General features: G+C 33.2%; 1 protein-coding gene across 4 annotated transcripts in view; it reads left to right on the top strand.

Moving 5' to 3' along the window:
• The window catches only part of LOC127718371 (low-density lipoprotein receptor-related protein 1-like), a 52,956-nt gene that overhangs the window by 2,743 nt on the left and 30,435 nt on the right, over nt 1-19,778 (top strand). For all 4 annotated transcript variants that reach the window (XR_007989790.1, XR_007989788.1, XR_007989789.1 and 1 more), the window contains exon 2: nt 9,760-9,870. Coding sequence is in view for 1 of the 4 variants with exons in the window: in XM_052224361.1 (XP_052080321.1) it covers nt 9,807-9,870 (64 nt within the window). In the remaining 3 variants the exon portion in view is untranslated. The remainder of the gene's footprint in view (nt 1-9,759; nt 9,871-19,778) is intronic.

Below are 19,778 nucleotides of genomic sequence, written 5' to 3'. Positions count from 1 at the left end.
TTTCATTTATAATACGTTTTAAAATGGTCACTGTCAAATACTATATCTGTATTTCATAAAGTATGGAGAGATCATTGACGTCATGTACGTAGTGGATTAAATTACAAATATATTATACAATGTCTTCCTTGTTCTATTACAAGCCGTTTCGACATATGATGTATCTAAATGTAGACAAATGTTTTCACCATGTGGCGTGCAATTATTGTCCCTTTGAATTCCCCCTGTCTGATGAACAATTCATTACTCAAATAGTTTAGCATTTTTTTTAGATCTGACGCCCGGTCTATCTTTTTAAATTATGTTGTTTGTAAATAACATATTTTGTTTCAAAATTAATGCTACGAAGCATATTATTTATTGTTATATGTTCTTTTATATGGAAGTGTAAAACTGGAGCAAACAACACTATAATAGAAAGACAAATAATTAGAAAAAGCCCGTTATATATAGTTTTACCTGAAGAAAATTTATACATCAAAATGCAATACACGTCTCTATTACAGATGAATATTGTCATAACATGTATACAATTAATTATGAGCAACATTTTGACTGCCTCCGAAGTTTTCCTTAAGTATTTACAGTAGATTGGCACGTTAACTATCCAGTGGCAGACAAGACTAATGTCTGCTTATTAGAACTGCTCCAATCATGTTGGCATGTCTGGTTCAGACTCGCCATGTGGACAGGTCTGTTTTTGACAATTTTAATATGGGTTTGTGTTACTTATTCTGTTGTGACCTTTGTGTACATTTATTTATTTAGCACTGTTTTAATGTGTTTTTTGTCTTTAATACCTGTCATGATTCTTCGATGGCCAAATGGTGGTTGTTACAATCCATTTTCACTCCCTTTAGGATTACCTTGCTACAAAAATTCTAAATATATACTTAGTATAATTCACCTTTTTCTATAAATCGGGATAGGCAAAGAGTGTTTATTGAAACAAATTTAAATCTGCCATAAAGTTATTGCAGCGAAAAAAGCGCAATTTCTTATTTAATTTTATTTGTGCTTGTCATAGTTTCCGATAGAATTATTTTCCTTTTCCTTAGGCTTTAACATTTAATTCACGCAGTGGTAAAAACCTTTTATATTGCTAGTCGCACTTTAATGTTATATTTTTGTTTACTTCCGATATTCGGTGTGCGATGATTCTTAATTATAAGTTAATTTGCTTTTTACAATATCTGTTAAAAAAATTATGGAAGCACCTTAATATTTAATAATAGGAAACTAATTCAGAATCGAGGTAATGTATATTTAGTTTTTGATTTGATAAAACTGACCGGAAATCCTTTGCATACATACAGTTTAAAATAGCTTGGAACATACTATGAAATATAAGTTACTGGATGGTAATGTTAAGCGTGATTACTCTCCGATTTCTTTTATTTTTTTAATAATATCTTTTTTAACTATTTAATCTAAATTTAAAGTTACATATGTTTTTTGTTTTTTTTTTGTTTTTTTGTTTTTTTTATTTTAAACAAAAGTCTGATAACGTCTTTTAATTGATGATTATAACTTTTTAAAGCCTAAAGCCCCGGTCACACCTTACCGGATAGCGCGAACGGACGCCGGACGGATAATTTTTTTTTCAATCCGTTCATGTCCGTTAGACGTCCGTCCATATCCGTTTTATGTCCGTTCAGCGTCCGTTTTATCCGTCGATGTCCGTTCTGTTCGGTGGAAAATTTTGAACTTGTTCCAAACTTTGAACGGACGTCCAACGGATGAAGTGTCCGTTGAACGTCCGGTAGGCGATTGTTTTTTACGGTACTCGTCCGTTCCGTTTCTGTTTTGTATCTGTTACTTGTCCGTTATACATCCGTTGGAGGTCCGGTAGGTCAATTCACCAATGGACTTTTACGGGACGTATAACGGATAAAACGGATGATGAACGGATGTGAAACGGACATGAACGGAAGGATAAAACGGATACGTACCGAATGTAAAACGGATAAATGCCAATTGAAAATTTCGTCAATTATTGGAATTTAAGATTTCTTGAGTGTCATTATTCATGACGGATCTTGGAGTTAGAGCACGTCTTCACTATAAAGCAGCTCTTATTCAGGTCAGACTGAACTCAAATGTTGCAAATATAAACCTACTAGCTGTCGAAAGGAGAAGAAGGAGAAGACAAAGGAGATGGTGGACAAGATCAAGGCTTAGTCCTGAAAGACGACGCAGTTTTGGTCTATATGACCAACTCATGACTGAACTTAGGTGGGAGGATCGGCTGTCCTTTGTACACTTTCTTTGAATGCTCCCAGAGATGTTCGACGAGATACTGCAGCGGGTCGGCCCTCGCATAGCAAAGCAGAACACATTTTACAGAAATCCGCTAGAACCAGGACTCAAGTTAGCAATTACACTTAGACACCTTGCTTCTGGAGCAAAATATCGTAGCATGCACTCCGGATGGAGAGTTCCGCATAACACTATATCCGTTTTCATACCAGAGGTACATAATATTAACAGATTTAAAATATCAACTTCAACTTTAAAGGAATGAATTACTACATTGCTTCAAATTTTTTTGAATCAGAGTTGCGCTATATTTTCACACATATCATGCTAAACAAAAGGTAACACAAAAAAAAATCAACTAAACAAGTGCACTTAGGTGTCTCCTGCCTTTCAAAAAAAATCGGATAAATTGTTCTATTTGTTTGGTACGTGCGACTTTGAACTTTGTCCTATTGACCACACTTTAGCAAAAGCCAATATCATAATAAACGGATGACTCATACTAGTATATCCTGTCCATCTGACACGCTCCCGTCATCGCTAGGGACAACAGTGCGCAAAACTTTTTTACAAGTCGGGTTCCATCAGTTGTTTGCAAGGTCACGTGTATATGATTTACATGTATTATCATTGAGCTTTTAATTTTCCGCTTATCTTGTTCATTCGTTTTATCCAGTACGCTTCCGTTAGGTGTCCGTTTTATGCGGTACTCGTCTGTTGGATGTACGTTCGACATCCGTTCTGTCCGGTACGGATCCGTTTCTCGTACGTTGCATATCCTGTGTGTGTCCGTTAGGCATTCGTTACGCGTCCGTTTTATTTGGTCAGTACACCAACGGACTCCCAACGGATAAAAATGTTGTCAACGGAAAACTTTTTATTAACCGTTCGGCGTCCGTTCGAGCTATCCGGTAAGGTGTGACCACAGCTTAATGATGGTCATGTTCAGGATTTTTTTATTTTATTATTAATGTAATTTAACTTGAATTGAATTCTGGATAAAATAGTTCCACTTTGCGGAAATGTAATCCCATGCTAGGAGCGTAGCTCTTATATATCTAAACCTATCTTCCATGGATTTTATTGCAGGTATCTCGTAGTTTACTTGGTGCTTGCGCCTTTTTACAGAAACAACGTAAACCTTTTCCTGCTTAAACGATGTCCGTTTTGCAACAGCGGGAATATAAAAATAAATATAAATAAAGAAATGTAATAATAAATTAAATAGATATCTAAGTGCATGTATGTAAATACTAAATAGATACAGCTATCAAAACTTTTTTATAGAAGTTTTAACTGTCAGGATCTGTTCTAGGGTACAGCTATGAAAACAAGTTCTAGCAAAGAACAGTATATAAACTGTTCCGGTTAGAACTGTCAAAATATGTTCTAGATTATAACTGTTCAAATTTGTCCAGATAAGGACGGTTTAACGCTGTATTATGGTACGTAGAACCTCTTTTGTCAGAAACTGTTGTAAAGGTTTCAGCAGAACTAATCTGCAGACTGTTCCTGAATAGTTTTCCTGTCAGATTTAAAGTACGGCTATAACTGACCCAAAATGTAAATTACGTTATCCATATCGGTTCGTATTTATGAGGAGAAGTTTCTTCTTCATTAAATATATTTTTCATATATAATATATATTAAGTAAAATGCAGATTCATTCTAATAAAATTGAGAATGGAAATGGAAAATGTGTCAAAGAGACAACAACCCACCCAAAGAGCAGAAAACAGCCCAAGGCCACCAATGGGTCTTCAACGAGAAAATCCCGCACCCGGAGGCGGGCTTCAGCTGGCCCCTGAACAAAAATGTGTACTAGTTTAGTGAAAATGGACTTCACACTAAACTCCGAAACATATAAATGAACTAAAATTATTAAAACATACAAGACTAACAAAGGCAAGACGCTCTTGACTTGGGACAGGCGCAAAAAAATAGAAGGGTTAAACATGTTTTGTAAGATCTCAACCCTCCCCCTATACCTCTAGACGAAACTGAAGTAATTCTTATTCTACCTTTTATTTTGAATTTTCCCGAATTTCTCGCTGAGTTGAAGACCCATTGGTGGCCTTGGGCTGTTCTCTGGTGGGTTGTTGTTTTTTTGACACATTTTCCATTTCCATTCTAAATTTTATTAGAATGAATCTACATTTTACTTAATATCTATTATATATGAAAAATATATTTAATGAAGGAGAAACTTCTCCTCATAAATACAAACTGATATGGATAACGCAATTTACATTTTGGGTACGTTGTAGCCGTACTTTAAATCTGACAGGAAAACTATACTAGAACAGTCTGCAGATAAGTTCTGCTGAAACCTTTACAACAGTTTCTGACAAAATACAAAACTACTTACCATAATACAGCGGTAAACCTTTGTTATCTATACAAATTTGAACAGTTATAATCTAATACATATTCTGACAGTTCTAACCAGAACAGTTTATATACTGTTCTTTGCTAGAACTTGTTTTCACAGCTGTACCCTAGAACAGATCCTGAAAGTTATATCTCTAAAGTTTTGATAGCTGTATATATTTAGTATTTACATACATGCACTTAGATATCTATTTAATTTATTATGACATTTCTTTATTTATATTAATTTTCGTATTCCCGCTGTGGCAAAACAGACATCTTTTGAGCAGGAAAAGGTTTACGTTGTTTCTGTAACAAGGCGCAAGCACCAAGTATACTGCGAGATACCTGCAATAATATCCATGGAAGATATGTTTAGATATATAAGTGCTACGCTCCTAGCATGGGATTCCATTTCCGCAAAGTGGAACTATTTTATCCAGAATTCAATTCAAGCTAAATTACATTAATGGTAAAATAAAAAATCCTGAACATGACCATCATTAGGCTTTAAAAGGTTATAATCATCAATTAATAAACGTTATCAGACTTTCGTTTAAAATTAAAAAAAAAACACATATTATGTAATTTTAAATTCAGATAAAATAGTAAAAAAAGATATTATTCAAAAAATTAAAGAAATCGGAGAGTAATCACGCTTAACATTACCATTTCAGTAACTTATATTTCATAGTATGTCCCAAGCTATTTTAAACTGTATGTATGCATATGATTTCCGGTAAGTTTTAGCAAATCTAAAACTAAATATACATTAACTCGATTCTGAATTAGTTTCCTATTATTAAATACTAAGGTGTTTCCATAATTTTTTTAACAGATATTGTTAAAGCAAATTAACTTATAATTAAGAATCATCGCACACCGAACATCGGAAGTAAAACAATATAACATAAAAGTGCGACTAGCAATATAAAAAGTTTTTACCATTGCGTGAATTAAATGTTAAAGCCTAAGACAAAGGAAAATAATACTATCGGTAAATATGACAAGCACAAATAAAAAAAAAATAAATAAGAAATTACGCAACCGTTTTTCGTTTCAATAACTGAATTGCAGATTTAAATTATTTCAATAAACTCTTTGGCTCTCCTGATTTATAGAAAAAGGTGAATTATACTAAGTATATATTTAGATTTTTAGTATCAAGGTAACTGTAAAGGGAGGGAAATTGATTGTAACAACCAACAAGCGGCCACTGCGGAATCATGAAAAGCATTTAAGAAAAAACAACACATTAAAACAGTGTTAAAAAAATAAATGTACACAAAGGTAACACCAGAATAAGTAACACAAACCCATATTAAAATTGTCAAAAACAGACCTGTCCACATGCCGAGTCTGAACCAGAAAATGCCAACAGGATTGGAGCAGTTCTAGTAAGCAGACATTGGTCTTGTCTGCCACTGGATAGTTAACTTGCCAATCTACTGTAAATACTTAAGGGAAACTTTGAAGGCAGTAAAAATGTTGCCCATTTACTTTTATAAATGTTATGACAATATTCATTTGTAATAGAGGTGTGTATCGCATTTGGATTTTTATATTTTCTTCAGAAAACAACTAGATATAACGGGCATTTTTTAATTATTTGTCTTTCTATTATAGCGTTGTTTGCTCCAGTTTAACACTTCAATATAAAAGAACATATACCAATAAATAATATGCTTCTTGATATTAATTTGAAACAAAATTTGTTTTTACAAACAACATAATTTAAAAAGATACACCGGGCGTCAGATCTTTAAAAAAATGCTAAACTATTTGGTTAATTAATTGTTCATCAGATAGGGGGATTCAAAGGGCAATAACTGCACGCCACATGGTGAAAAGATATGTCTACATTTAGATACATTATATGTCGAAACGGCTTGTAATAGAACAAGGAAGACATTTTATAATATAATTATAATTTATTCCACTACGTACATTACGTCAATGATCTCTTCCTACTTTATGAAATACAGATATATCAATTGACAGTGAACATTTTAAAACGTATTATAAATTATAGTAGATAATGTAAACAAAGTCGAAATCTTCCTGTTTACAATTACACGGAAGAAAATCAGCAGATTTTATTTTTGTCATATTTAGTTTTTTTTTTATTATTGCTAGCCATGTCAATACATTTTATGATTAAACACTTTTTTTTCTAGATGTTATCGATGTGTTAACTGGGCAATTAATACACAAACAGTCCGCAGGACATTTATGTTCAGTGTGTGAGTCAGCGGTCCATATGTTTAACTTAGTTAGGTAAAACACATCTAAAAGAAATATTTGCTTAAAGACAACATAGTGAGGAACACGACATTAGCAATCTAGACCATTTTCTTGATTTTTTAGACTTGTTTGATAGCTACAATGTACACAAACAGTCCACAGGACATTTATGTTCAGTGTGTGAGTCAGCGGTCCATATGTATAACTTAGTTAGGTAAAACACATCTAAAAGAAATGTTTGATTAAAGACAACATAGTGAGGAACACGACATTAGCAATCTAGACCTAAGTGTGTTTAAAAAAAAGGGGGTTTGTACATTCTCAGATATAGCAATCAAGTTGTAAAGCTGATTTTACCTATCTAATTTATACATATATATCATGTATATGGTCTAAAAAATGATACAATCAACATTCAAAGTGATTTGGCGCGGATTAGTTTGGAAATAAACTGATGCAGTTACTAAATTAAATTATATAAATCCCTAAAATTATAAATTCAACTCGATAATGAGTGTTTTAAAAATATTTGTTATATTTTTTAAGATTCACGCATATTTTTCCAGACAAGGTAGCTTCATCAGGCCTCATCGGCAATTATACCAAATCTTTTCATTGTTTAAGGTTCATCAAATAAATGCAGCCACCTAGGTGAAATTGGATGCTCCTGAGACGAAACTCATCATAGATAACATCATTTAAACTTTGTACGCCAGACGCGCGTTTCGTCTTCAAAGACCCATCAGTGACGTTCGAATCAAAAAAGTTAACAAGATAAAATCAAGTACGAAGAGCATTGAGGACCTAAAATTCCGAAAGATTTCGCCAAAAAACTGTTAAAGGTAATTTGTTCCTGGAGTAAAAAATCCTTATAGAAATTTTGCAGGTGATCGTACAAAATATTTGTTTTGTACGTTGCACAAATGTCTCATCAGCATTCGATTTCACCTGGTTAAAACAATGAGATGTGGTATGTTTGCCAATGAGACAACTATACACCAGAGTTAAAATGAAGTGGAAGCAACCAATAATAAGCCACCGTACGGGCTTTTACAAGAGAAAATTCATACCGCTTAATCGGCTATAAAAGGTCCCGACATGGAAAATGGGAAACACTTCAAACGGATTAATTCATAACCAAAAAAAAATACACAACAAACTAAAATATGACAGACATGAACCAAACAAAACCATTATTCTACAGGTTTATGACTTGGGACAGGCACATAAAGAAAATGGCGGGTTCAAACATGTTTGTGAAGGATCAAACTTTCCCTTAACCTGGGACAGCGGTGCAACAGCACAACATAAGAATAAATTGTAAAAATCATTCGCAAATGGTTTCACTTAAAAGATCGATACGAGGCACAAAAACTACTAACATAAAAACAATAGACACAAAGCACCTAAATAAGATTACTCGAAGTTAGTTTAAGCTAGTTAACTAATAAATAAATCATGTTCTCCCAGACAAAAAGTATCAATCAGTATACATCCAACGGATTTAGTTCAACGACGTCATAAACAGTCTGAGAAACGCCTGACTTTGTCCAATGCCAAAATATAAGCAAACAGTATCGACAGGATTTAGGATCATGAGTTCCCATAACTGTACATACATGTATATAGCAATATGTAGTTAGTCATTTTTCAATTTTTCAAAAACAAAATCAAAGTTTGTACCTATAAAACAATATTTAAAGAGTTTAATGCTGTGTTAAATTGATAGCCTTTAATAATAACTTTATCTACATGATCAATTGGTTTACATTGATCGTGTCTAAATTAAAGAGCTTTCGAAACAACATCATCGTAAAACATGTAAAAATAAGGAAATGATATCCCGTTTTTGTAAAAATTATACAAGTACACCCAAACGTTCTTACTGAATTTGTGTATCTATTAAAGAATTTGGTAAACGTTCTAATTAATTTGTGGTTAAGAAATCCTTGACTTAATAGTTTACCAGAATTACGTTCACAAAAATGTAAAACGCAACTACAGACACAGGCATAGCGAACAATTTTTGAAATATACACACCAGTAGAAGGGTTCAAAGGCATATCACCGTCTTGGAAAATAAACAATCAGAAACGAAAAATCGTCTCATTTGTCATTAATTTTAGTTTAGAGTTTCCCGTGTGAAATTTACGTATGTAAACTTAGAAAAAGACACATATTGCTGTCTGTATTAGATTCTTTAAAGTATGTTCCTTTCATTAAATTTCAGCGGTAAAATTAGAACATGCTTGATTATTCTAACCATAATATCATCAAGGTAAGGGTAATTGGTTTTGAATTTATCAATTGAACATAATTTGGACGGTCCTTTACTGAGTTTGTCATTACTGTGATTCACATCAATCTAGGAACGAGTCGGCTATTAAAGCGGCGCAATTGGTGCCCATACAAACAATCTGTTATTAAAAAAAATGTTGCCGAAACGTACATAGATATTGTCAAGAAGAACATTTACAGCTTTAATAGTTTGATCACAGTTCCAGTAAGAATATCTTGAATAATTACAGAAAAAGGCTTTAAATGATTGGCAGAAAAAAAATCTACAACCAGATTTTTCAAAGAACCATTTTATTCAATAAGAGAATTTCTGCTTGATACAATTGTGTGGTGATGTATTGTACATAGTCCTAAAATCATAAATGTTATCCGAATGGAACAAATCATCAAAAGATCGCAATTTATCCAAAACATCCAAAGAGTTTTTGACACTTCAAAAATACTTAAATCCATTATTTTCATATGCTTTACTACAAAAATAAAAATAAAACAAGTTCATTAATAGAAGTGAGAGAACTAGTTAACAGCACAGAAATATTACAATTATATAACAATGTCTATTCTTTTCTTAATTTTATATTGTTTAAGGATTCTGTGTTCATCAAAGTTGCAGTCATCATTGACATTGAAACAATATGAGGTCAAATCGCCAGTGGCTGTACATGCAATTATTAGTTAACACAGCTTGTTGTATTTATGGTAAGTATAATTTATATATATGAGATAATAAATAATTGTATTTTTTTATGGGAAGTGTTCCCTTTTGTGATGTTATTCCTGGGAGTTCGTAATTGCTTCAGTATGATTTCGATTAACATGCATATGAAATTATTGGTGAAGGAAAAGTAACAAAAATCCTTAAGTTTGAACACATATTGCAAAAACTTTGTTTTATTACCCATAGATGCTAAGTCAATTCAGCTGATAGTATTATCGGACCTAATTTCTATGTGTTAAACTAATATAGAGTTATTACATGAATATTATTAAATATTGTCCCGAGTATATTTTTATATTGCACGAGCTTGCAAGTGCGATTTGTATTCTACAAGGGAAAATATTCACTAATATTCATGCATAGCTTGAACAACTGTTTCACAAACAAACAAGACGTTGATAATTAAGTGCAATAGCACATACTTGTATTCACTAATATTCATCATGTTCATGCATAGCTTGAACAATTGTTTCACAAACAAATTTGTCAGTGATCACGTCGATAATTAAGTGCAATAGCATATACTAGTGCACACTAACTTTCCGTTATATTCTGTAGGAAATATTATTCGTACAGATGAATATAGATGATATTGTATAGAAAAAAATACTTATTCGGGCATTCAAAACTGAAGAGAAAAAAAAATCCTGTGGTTTTGAACGTAAAATTATGTTTGCTTTATCAATATACAATGTGAGCGATATCAACGGTATTTAAGATGTTTGAGTTTTTGCCAAATAATATAACAATGGTTTTTATAGAAGATAATACAAATATTACACACATCACTAATGTTAGTTAATTTTCTTTCGCTGCGAACTGGTTATTGTTTTGTATCACATCGTGTTTTTCGACTGTGTCCCGATGCTTGGTTTTATACTGACTATAAGGGAATTAAGTTCTCTGTCGTTTCATATACATGTAGTTTCAGTTTAATGGTGCAATGTAGTAAAGTGGTATCCAAAAGTAAAATAACAAAAATACCGAACTCCAAGGGAAATTCAAAACAGAAAGTCCTTTATATACTATTACATCCGTTTTCACAGTTCTTTATTTTCCCTTGTATTCACGGGTAATATTATACACAATATTTGTCCGAAGGAGTTGGAAATCTATTATTTAACTGTATTTTCCTCTTATCTGTTAACGGATAATCAAATCAACTTAATTTAATGTGTCCGTTTATAAATTAAGAAATGATTTAGAAACTAAGGTTTCAACTCCAGCAGGCAAAACTGATGAATATGGCCATCATTTTATATCCTTTTTGGTTAAAAAGTTCTTCAACTGTATCGGCTCCTATACATACACATTTTTGTGTTAATATGAGATATTATTGATACGTTCTTTTTGATTAAATTTATTGTTTACACGATGTTAAATTAATAGAAATACTAAGGTGTTTCTACCCCCAAGGCATGTATTGTCCGTGCCTATTTTTGGCACAACTGTCTGGAACTTCTCGCTTTGTAATGCTCTTCAATTACGTATTGGGTTTGTCCTTTTAATTGTTTTGATTGAGGAGCCACTGAAAAGTCATATAAAGACGCAATGCGCGTCTGGCGAATTAAATTATAAGCCTGGTACACGTATCTTTCATGAGTTTTGACAACCCATGTTTTGACTTTTCTTTTCCAAGGCTATAACCAGCCCAGTAACCAGGAAACTAATTATTAGCATGTTAACTATAATGAGAATTTCATGAGTCTTTTGTAGACAAACCGCGTGTTGCGTACACTATTATAAGTCTGGTCTTCTTTCCACTAAATATATGTATTCCCAAAACACAACACAAACTTATGTTTGTTGACTAGCTCGAGTACTGCATAGAGCAACAAAGATAGAAAATATGAAACTAGATAAACTACAAGCCTAACGTTTTTTAAACGGCACTTCCTACGGAGTCGGCTACATAGCCGTCTTTGCTTGAATCGCTCTTCCACCTGCCATGGCGCTTCCAGCACCTTTCTTTGACGCCCTAATTAGCCGCCATAGTGGCACCACAAGACCTAAGTGAATGCAACCCAAGATTCAATTCAGGTGCAACTAGTTTTTATCTCTTAATTACGCAGTCCCTAGCAGTAGTATAACTAATAGGTTTGTAAATACTAATTAAAGCACATTTTGTTTTACTTCTGTACAAAGGACGAAATAAAAACATATCACTTTCCAAGGCTAATTCTGCTAAACTAAGATATTTAAAAAACATAGCATAAAGACAGGCCTAAGTATGCCCTTTACAAATTAAAATCTCATCTCCTGATCTGTATTGGTCAGTCTTACTCTTCCTAATTTTAATAACTAAATGATCATCTTTTACTATAATATCGTTACATCTTAGCTGATTTAACTCGTTAAAACGTAAAAAACCACTGAAACCAGGCAAAGTCATCAAAAGATCCCTTACCACCAGTAAATCTGTAGAAAATTGAAACAGAGAAAATAACCGAATTAAGATATCAGTAGTGACTGGATCTTTCTTATTAACAACGGGTTTAGCAATTCTTTTAGCTGATTCAACTAGACTTTGAACAAAAGAATTATTTGTAGGGTCAATTTGACCACACATTTCATGTGCCCACTTAATTAAGTAGACAACAGACAATACTGTACTGTAAGTAGATCCGGAATCTAATGAATTAGACAAATACAATGCAACATGTATAGGTGAGGCAGGCATTGAAATTAAACAATGTTTACTAACAAATTTTTCCCAGTTTAAAAAACCATAGTTACTGTAATATTTTTTCACAGTACTGTCACTTCTTGATTCCAATAAATGTTTAGATAAGCTGGCAACCAAACTGTATAAAGGATGAGCTTCATCAATTCCACTGTGTACCACGGCATCACGTACAAACTGTTCCTGCTTTATTCCTGTGGAAACAAGAAATACTACAATCAAAATCTGATGTTAAAAGCAATCATTGCAAAATTCAAAGGACATACTCCGAATATACCGTTATTGCCTCTCCTTCTTACAATTAAATGTTTATTTGTTAAATGCACCTTGCTCTCAACAAAAGTACAATCCGAATTGTGTAATAATACCCAGAATGGAGCTGATTTCCAAAAAGGAAAAATAAGAGTACTGTCAGCGCTATCTGCGCATACTTTTCTAATGGCCTTGGATATCAAACTTGGTGGTGGTACCAGCCAATTAGTTTCCCCTTGCCAATTTTGCGTGAAAGCGTCAATATCTTCAGTACCTTTGCACCAATATTTTGAATTAAACCTTAACATTTACTGTTATAATCAGTAGCAAATCTATCTACAGAATGTATTCCCCAACGCTTATCAAGCATGGCAAACACTTCAAAATTAATTCCCCAATCAACACAATCTGAATATCTACTTAAATTATCAGTTATTTTGTTTTGTTCTCGAGGAACCCATCGTGTCCTAATACTTATATTGTTTTCTGTGCACAATTCATTTAAATCACAACCAATCAGTCTTTCTTCTACCATTCTTTGTTATGCTTGTAACGTTTTATTATCAGTATTCAGTTGGACTGTGTGATTTTTAGCATTGTGACGGAAGTTTTGACTACTCTGCTTACTGATTTAAGCTCTCTCTATGTAGAACATTTAACACTTTCAGATACCGACCAGTTACTAGTTACAGTTATCAAACTGTTATTGGGAACTTCTAGACTACAATCAGTCATTTGCATAGTACAATCAGAGTCACAGACAGAATCTGTATCACCTTGGACTTCATATCCCCCAAAGCCTAAGTTCTAAGTCTACAAACATTTCCCATTTCAGTCATCATTGATATTATTTGTCCAACAATACCAGCCACAAATCTAGCATTGTACAAAAGCTTGCCTTTACCTATATTTTTCAGTGTCTTGTAAATAACCGAAAGAAGTCTTTCGACTCTCTCCTCGTTAAACCTCAATTATCTAAATTGCATTTACCAAACTAACCCAATCCAATTAATATTCTGTACAGGCAGCCATATACATTTCTCATCTGCTATTAAAAAACCAAACTCTGTCAAACTTTGTCTTTTAAAAGTGCTAGCACGGTGTGCACAATCGAAATTACTATCTCCACCCAAACCATCATCTAGATACATTATGATTCTAATACCTTGACTCCTCCAATACTTAACAATTTCTATGGTAAGGTTGGTAAAAATATGACCAACACTAGCAATTCCAAAAGGTAGAACATTAAATACAAAATATCTGGTTGTCCCTTCAAAATGCCAACTGAAATCTAAATACTTTCTAGTGTCCGGAAATCTTTCTATATGATGACAGGCGCTTTTAAATCAAAACGAAACAGATAATTTCCGTTATTAAATAATTGCTTTGCAACTGACCCATCCTCAAACTTAAATTTAAACTGATGTTTGCACTCATTGATGTGTCTGCAATCAAGAATTAATCTAGGTTTTGCTGATCTTTTATATGCTACCGTTAGTGGATTTACTACATACGGTATTTCTTGTACTTCTGAAATACACTTCTTTTCTAACAATTTTGAAATTTCAGCATTTGCAAAAACAGAATTAACTAAAGAAGATTTATTATTTCTGAGAATACAGCTATCTGGAAGAGTTTTGTTTCTTTTACCTCTTTGTGAACAGAATTCATTAAATGACTTGCCCCTTCTAAATCAAAATTTGATTTGTAGATTAAATCCCAAGCTAAATTACAACAGTTATCAAACATTTTACTTCACTTTGGTCGTTTCTTTTCAGGACACTCATTCTGCCAATGACAAAGCTTGTAACAATTGTAACAAACACCAGGCTTCTTTGATACCGTCTGTCTATCTCTGCTTCTACTGGAACTCGCTGGTTTTACATATGGGTCAGCGCGGGATCTCCTCTTAACCCTGTCTGCTTTGATCTTCCTTTCAGCTCGGTTTTGTGCCCAAAATGTCTTTCTGTGTCCTCGAAATCATCCGCCAGAGGATTTGCGGTATACTCTTGCATCCAATTTCCACCCACATTCGGAAGGATCTGCCATCTTTACCAATTTTTGTCGATATTTCAAAAGCTCAATACCTTTTGATATCTTCTGTTTTGCCCTCGCGGAAGATGGATCTTTTGGCTATTTAGCTTCTTTCAAAGTAACTGTCACTTTCTGATTAAACATGTATTGATCTTCACAAATTTCTTCTGAAATTTATAGCTGTCTGTCGTAAAAAGATCATTATGAATTCCGCGTTGAGCTGTGCATCTGAACATTCTGTCTGTTGCTGATCATGTACTTGAAATTTAGAAGTAAACAAACTGTCCAACTTTGATAAAAAAAATCATTCTGCGATTTATTTACTTCTCCGCTAACGATACGCTTAACATTATTTTCCAAGTCATCCATAGCGTGAACGGCACTCACAAAAATACGATGTTCACAGTACGAAGTAGAATAAACTTCTTAAAGCCGTCGCTTTACAACCTTATTTTTTGGCGCTAAATAGTCCTGCGCCTACATTTACATGTATTACACATGCGCAAGAAGACAGTCAATTCCCGTTATACCTAAAATATGTGACTCGGGAATTTTGTATTATCTTTGATGAGTTCTCACCATGGCCGATTGGAATACATGTACTTGGTGATATACTGTCTCCTCTCCGAGTGTTTACAATTTATTAAGGAATTTCTACATTTAGTCACGTTTAAGATTACACAATGATATGCATTGTAATTTAGATGTGGGTGTACAATTAAAAGGCTGATGACACTGCTAGTATTATCAGCGCTGTGTAAATGTATAGTCGGCACTCGTGTACTGAACTGAATTATCACTTTGTTTTAATTCACTGTTCATCAAACTATTAAATAATAAGTTATTCAATGGCATTGCCAGTTTATATGTTTTCGATTTATAAAGTTGAACTTCTCTTTGGTATTTTTCGCCTCTATTTCAAAATAATTAGTAATGTACAAGTTTTTCTCATGAATAATTTATTTTGTTAAATTCACTGTCCTTAAAACTTTGAAATCCTTCGGAAAAGAAAGGTTTTTCTTCCAGCAGAGATCGATAAACTTGGCCAGATTTAGCGTAACTTAAAGATTTTTTTTTTCAGTGTTCCTTAATCCCTCACTAATTTTGTGTTTTGGGTACACAATTATCAGTCTGGTATCTTTGTTACTTATTTAAACCATAGCATTGATATAATTGCCGTTGGATTTTTCTCCCCCAAATGTATCACCAGCCCATTGGTCATTTCGCCTGTGCTAAAAAGAGATATATTGTAAACGATATTTTACATGAGCCTAGTGTCTTTCGAGATTCTTCATGATAATGTATGCTTTACTTTACTGTCGAAAGGGAATATTTTTAAATAAATGAAAGTTAACTTATGTATATAACCTACCGAATTAGATTTATCATCGGATTTGTGCTTACATGAGCAATATGACGGGTGCCACAAGTGGAACAGGATCTGTTCACCCTTCTGGAGCACCTGCGATCACTTCCAGTTGTTTTGGTGGGGGTTCGTGTTGCTCATGTTTTAGTTTTCTATGTTATGTTTTGTGTACTGTTGTTTGGTTTTTTTATCTTTTTCTTTTTTAGCCATGGTGTTGTCAGTTTGTTTTATGACTTATGAGTTTAAATGTCCCTTTGGTATCTTTCGCATCTCTTTTTATATAGTTTATAATAAAGTATATGGAAATAAAAGCATTTTTATCGTAGATAGAGTTGACTTATGTCTGCCTTTTAGGACTGTCCCATTCCTGTTAACATAACTAATCAGACCGGCCATGTGCACATATCTGCTTTTGACAAGTCCAGTGGACTGTCAACTCAATATCAGGCCTGTGGACAGTCTACATTTACTGACCCGAATTTCAGGTCTGCTGTTGACTGATTCTTAGGGCAGTATAAAACTTAGCAGCCCAGGTCCCCTTTTGGCAGTAAGCTCGTTTGTCTTTAAACACTTTTTCATTTTTTTTTTTGGGTTTAAAAGGTACGTCAGAAAATAATTGTTCCCATATTTTTCTATGCGGTGTTTTAATATAAACACGAAGAATATAAAGATAGTCAACTAATCGGTACAAAAATTAAAACAACAAAAATACCGAACTCCAAGGAAAACTCAAAACGGAAAGTCCCTTAACAATTGGCAAAATCAAAAGCTCAAACACATCAAACGAATGAAAAACAATTGTCATATGTACTGACTTGGCACAGGCATTTCCGTATGTAGAAAATAAGGGATTAAACCTGGTTTTAAAACTAGATAAAACCTCTCACTTGTATGACAGTCGCATAAAATTCCATTATATTGACAACAATGTGTGAACAAAACAAACAGACATTATAGGTAAAAATGTCAAAAATAGGGGTACAGCAGTCAACATTGAGTTATAATCTCAATCAGCATAAAAAAAAACAAATATGTCAACAAAGAAAAACAAAATGGCATATAGACAAAGAACATACGCAAATATGAAAGACAAGAATACAAAAAATGACCACAGCACCACCAAATGGCGGGATGTACAAGTACCGAGCCACGTCTAAAGGATATGACAAAAAATGGACCAAACAGTAAACGTTAATAATTTACAAAGACGAAAAAATAAGAACACTATAACACGTTATTAAGATGATTAACAACATCAGTACCTAGAATATATACTTCAAGACCATCATGTATTATTTGTGAAGTTGATACGGAATATTTAAACGAGGTCTTGGTATCTTCCGATGAACTTTTTTAGAAAAAGGACGAGAAGTTCTTTGACACAAACCTGGTTCATCAACTTTCTGCTCAGACACTGGTGACGTTTTACAAAGTCTGAGTAGCAGTTGCAAGCTCTTGAATACCGGAAGAGTTGGGAAATGTATATCCCATATGCAGGTGAGGTTGGTATATTGCTGATAAGGTGGGGGAAATTGATAATTTCAAAAATAAAATCGTCTCGTTTGTCATAGATTCTGGTACTGAGATGACCGTTTATGTCAAATTCGAGGTATAAGCATAAAAATGAGGCGGAGGAAGCTGAGTCTGTTGTTTTTAATTTCTAGTTCTGGAGGATATATTAATGAAACCCAATCAGAAAAGTTTGGATTGTTTATGAAAAGAACATCATCAATATATCTGAATGTGAAATTAAATGATATGGCTTCTTTGATCTTCTTGTTTTGACAAGTGTCTGAAGGAATTTCGACTCACATGAAAATAAGAAGAGGTCGGCAAGGAGAGGCGCACAGTTCGTTCCCATAGGAATGCCGACAATTTGTTGAAAAAGATTACCTCCAAATTCAACAATTATGTTGTATATAAGAAACTCCAGCATACTGATCACTTGTTTCACTGTGTAGCATGTTTTACCTTTTTAACAAATTTATAGCGTATGCTACCATTTTTATATTGAAAAGCATTATGGATTATTTCTTTTAGACGATTCTTCAATTTCACATGGGGAATGGTGGTATTACAATTACAAAGTGGCCCTATGCTCAAGTTGTCTCAATATCAGTTATAGTCAAATCGGAGCGGTCTGGTCGAAGTTCACTGTTACAGTAATAAATGCCCTATCAAAATATTTTTTGGGAATTCATAATATCCGTCCTAGGACCAAGTCTGCGGTTTATATTAATCGGTCTGTGGTACTAGGACCAATGGGGGTATTTATAAAACATGTCGTCGACATATGTGATCAAGAAATGAAATTGTATGTACAAGTTAGGGTCGTACCTATCTCTAACACGATAACTTGAGTGTCCAATACATGTATATCTTTTTTGATTTGTAATCATAGTGTTTTCATGACACAACTGTCGATGGAAATGATACTAAGAATATTGATTCCGTTTTCAATGGGTATTTGATTGTCACAAATACGCCTAAACAAAATTTAGTTTGCTTTCAACGACAAAAATGCACATTCAAACATAGACAACAACACACATCGTTTAGGTAAGCTCCCTGTAAGAGGTGATCTCAGAGAAAAAAGGGTCCAGAAGCAATGTTGTCCAAATTTTATATAACTTGGACAGTAAGTTACTGCTTGTATAAGCTTTCAAATGAAAAATTTTTTTTTCTCAAAAAATTCAAAATGGCCGTCGCACGGTGTCCATTTTGGAAAATCAGACCTTTCTTAAAATGGCTTTAAAATGACGGTAAAACGTAGGCAAATCAGAACAATTATTTTTTTTACACTGTCTTAATACAAACAAACACTATATACAATTTGTAACACAAACATAGTAGAATTTGTTTTTTCCTCATTTCAGACCTTAATTATATCGTCATCAAAGGGAGATAACTTTCTGAAAATTCCAAAAAACTTCCCTATTTTTAAATGTATATATAACATAAAATAAAATAACACTTTATTTTTCAAATCAATATAACGGATTGATAAAACTAACAACCCATACTGCTTTCATAAAATATTGTGCTGGGGATTTGAGTAACAAAACATTTTTCCCACTACAAAGTTTGCTGATTTGGAAAAGTTGATATTTAAAAAAAAAGGGTGGGCTCAAAAGCTATTCAATATCTATAACTTAACTGCTCCAGTAAATATGACTTAACTTAAATAGTGCATTAATAAAGAATCATTAATGTATGCCAGCAAGTTCATTTTCCGTTTAATATGATTTTTTTCTGAAATAATAACCTAATTAAAAAAGGAAAAGGGGAGGGGGGGGGACATTCATGCGTTTCTTGTATGGTCCACTATTTTTTTAATTTAAGAATGTCTTTCAAAACAAAAGTTTTCTGTTGTTAGAAATTTATGAAAGTTACTTTGTACAGTTATCAGTTTTGTTTTCAAAATATATGGCCTAGTTTATATTTTACAAAAACGGATCAAGAAAAAACCATAGTGAAACTTGAGTGAAAACTGAGATTTCGTTGAGAATTTGCAAAGGGCATTCAAAATATTTAAAAAAAAAATGCAAATG

This window comes from Mytilus californianus, unplaced genomic scaffold (assembly GCF_021869535.1).
Source record: "Mytilus californianus isolate M0D057914Y unplaced genomic scaffold, xbMytCali1.0.p SCAF_10, whole genome shotgun sequence".
Lineage (NCBI taxonomy): Eukaryota > Metazoa > Mollusca > Bivalvia > Mytilida > Mytilidae > Mytilus > Mytilus californianus.
The sequence above is the reverse complement of the archived record's forward strand: the minus strand, read 5'-3'. Positions and strand labels throughout refer to the sequence as shown.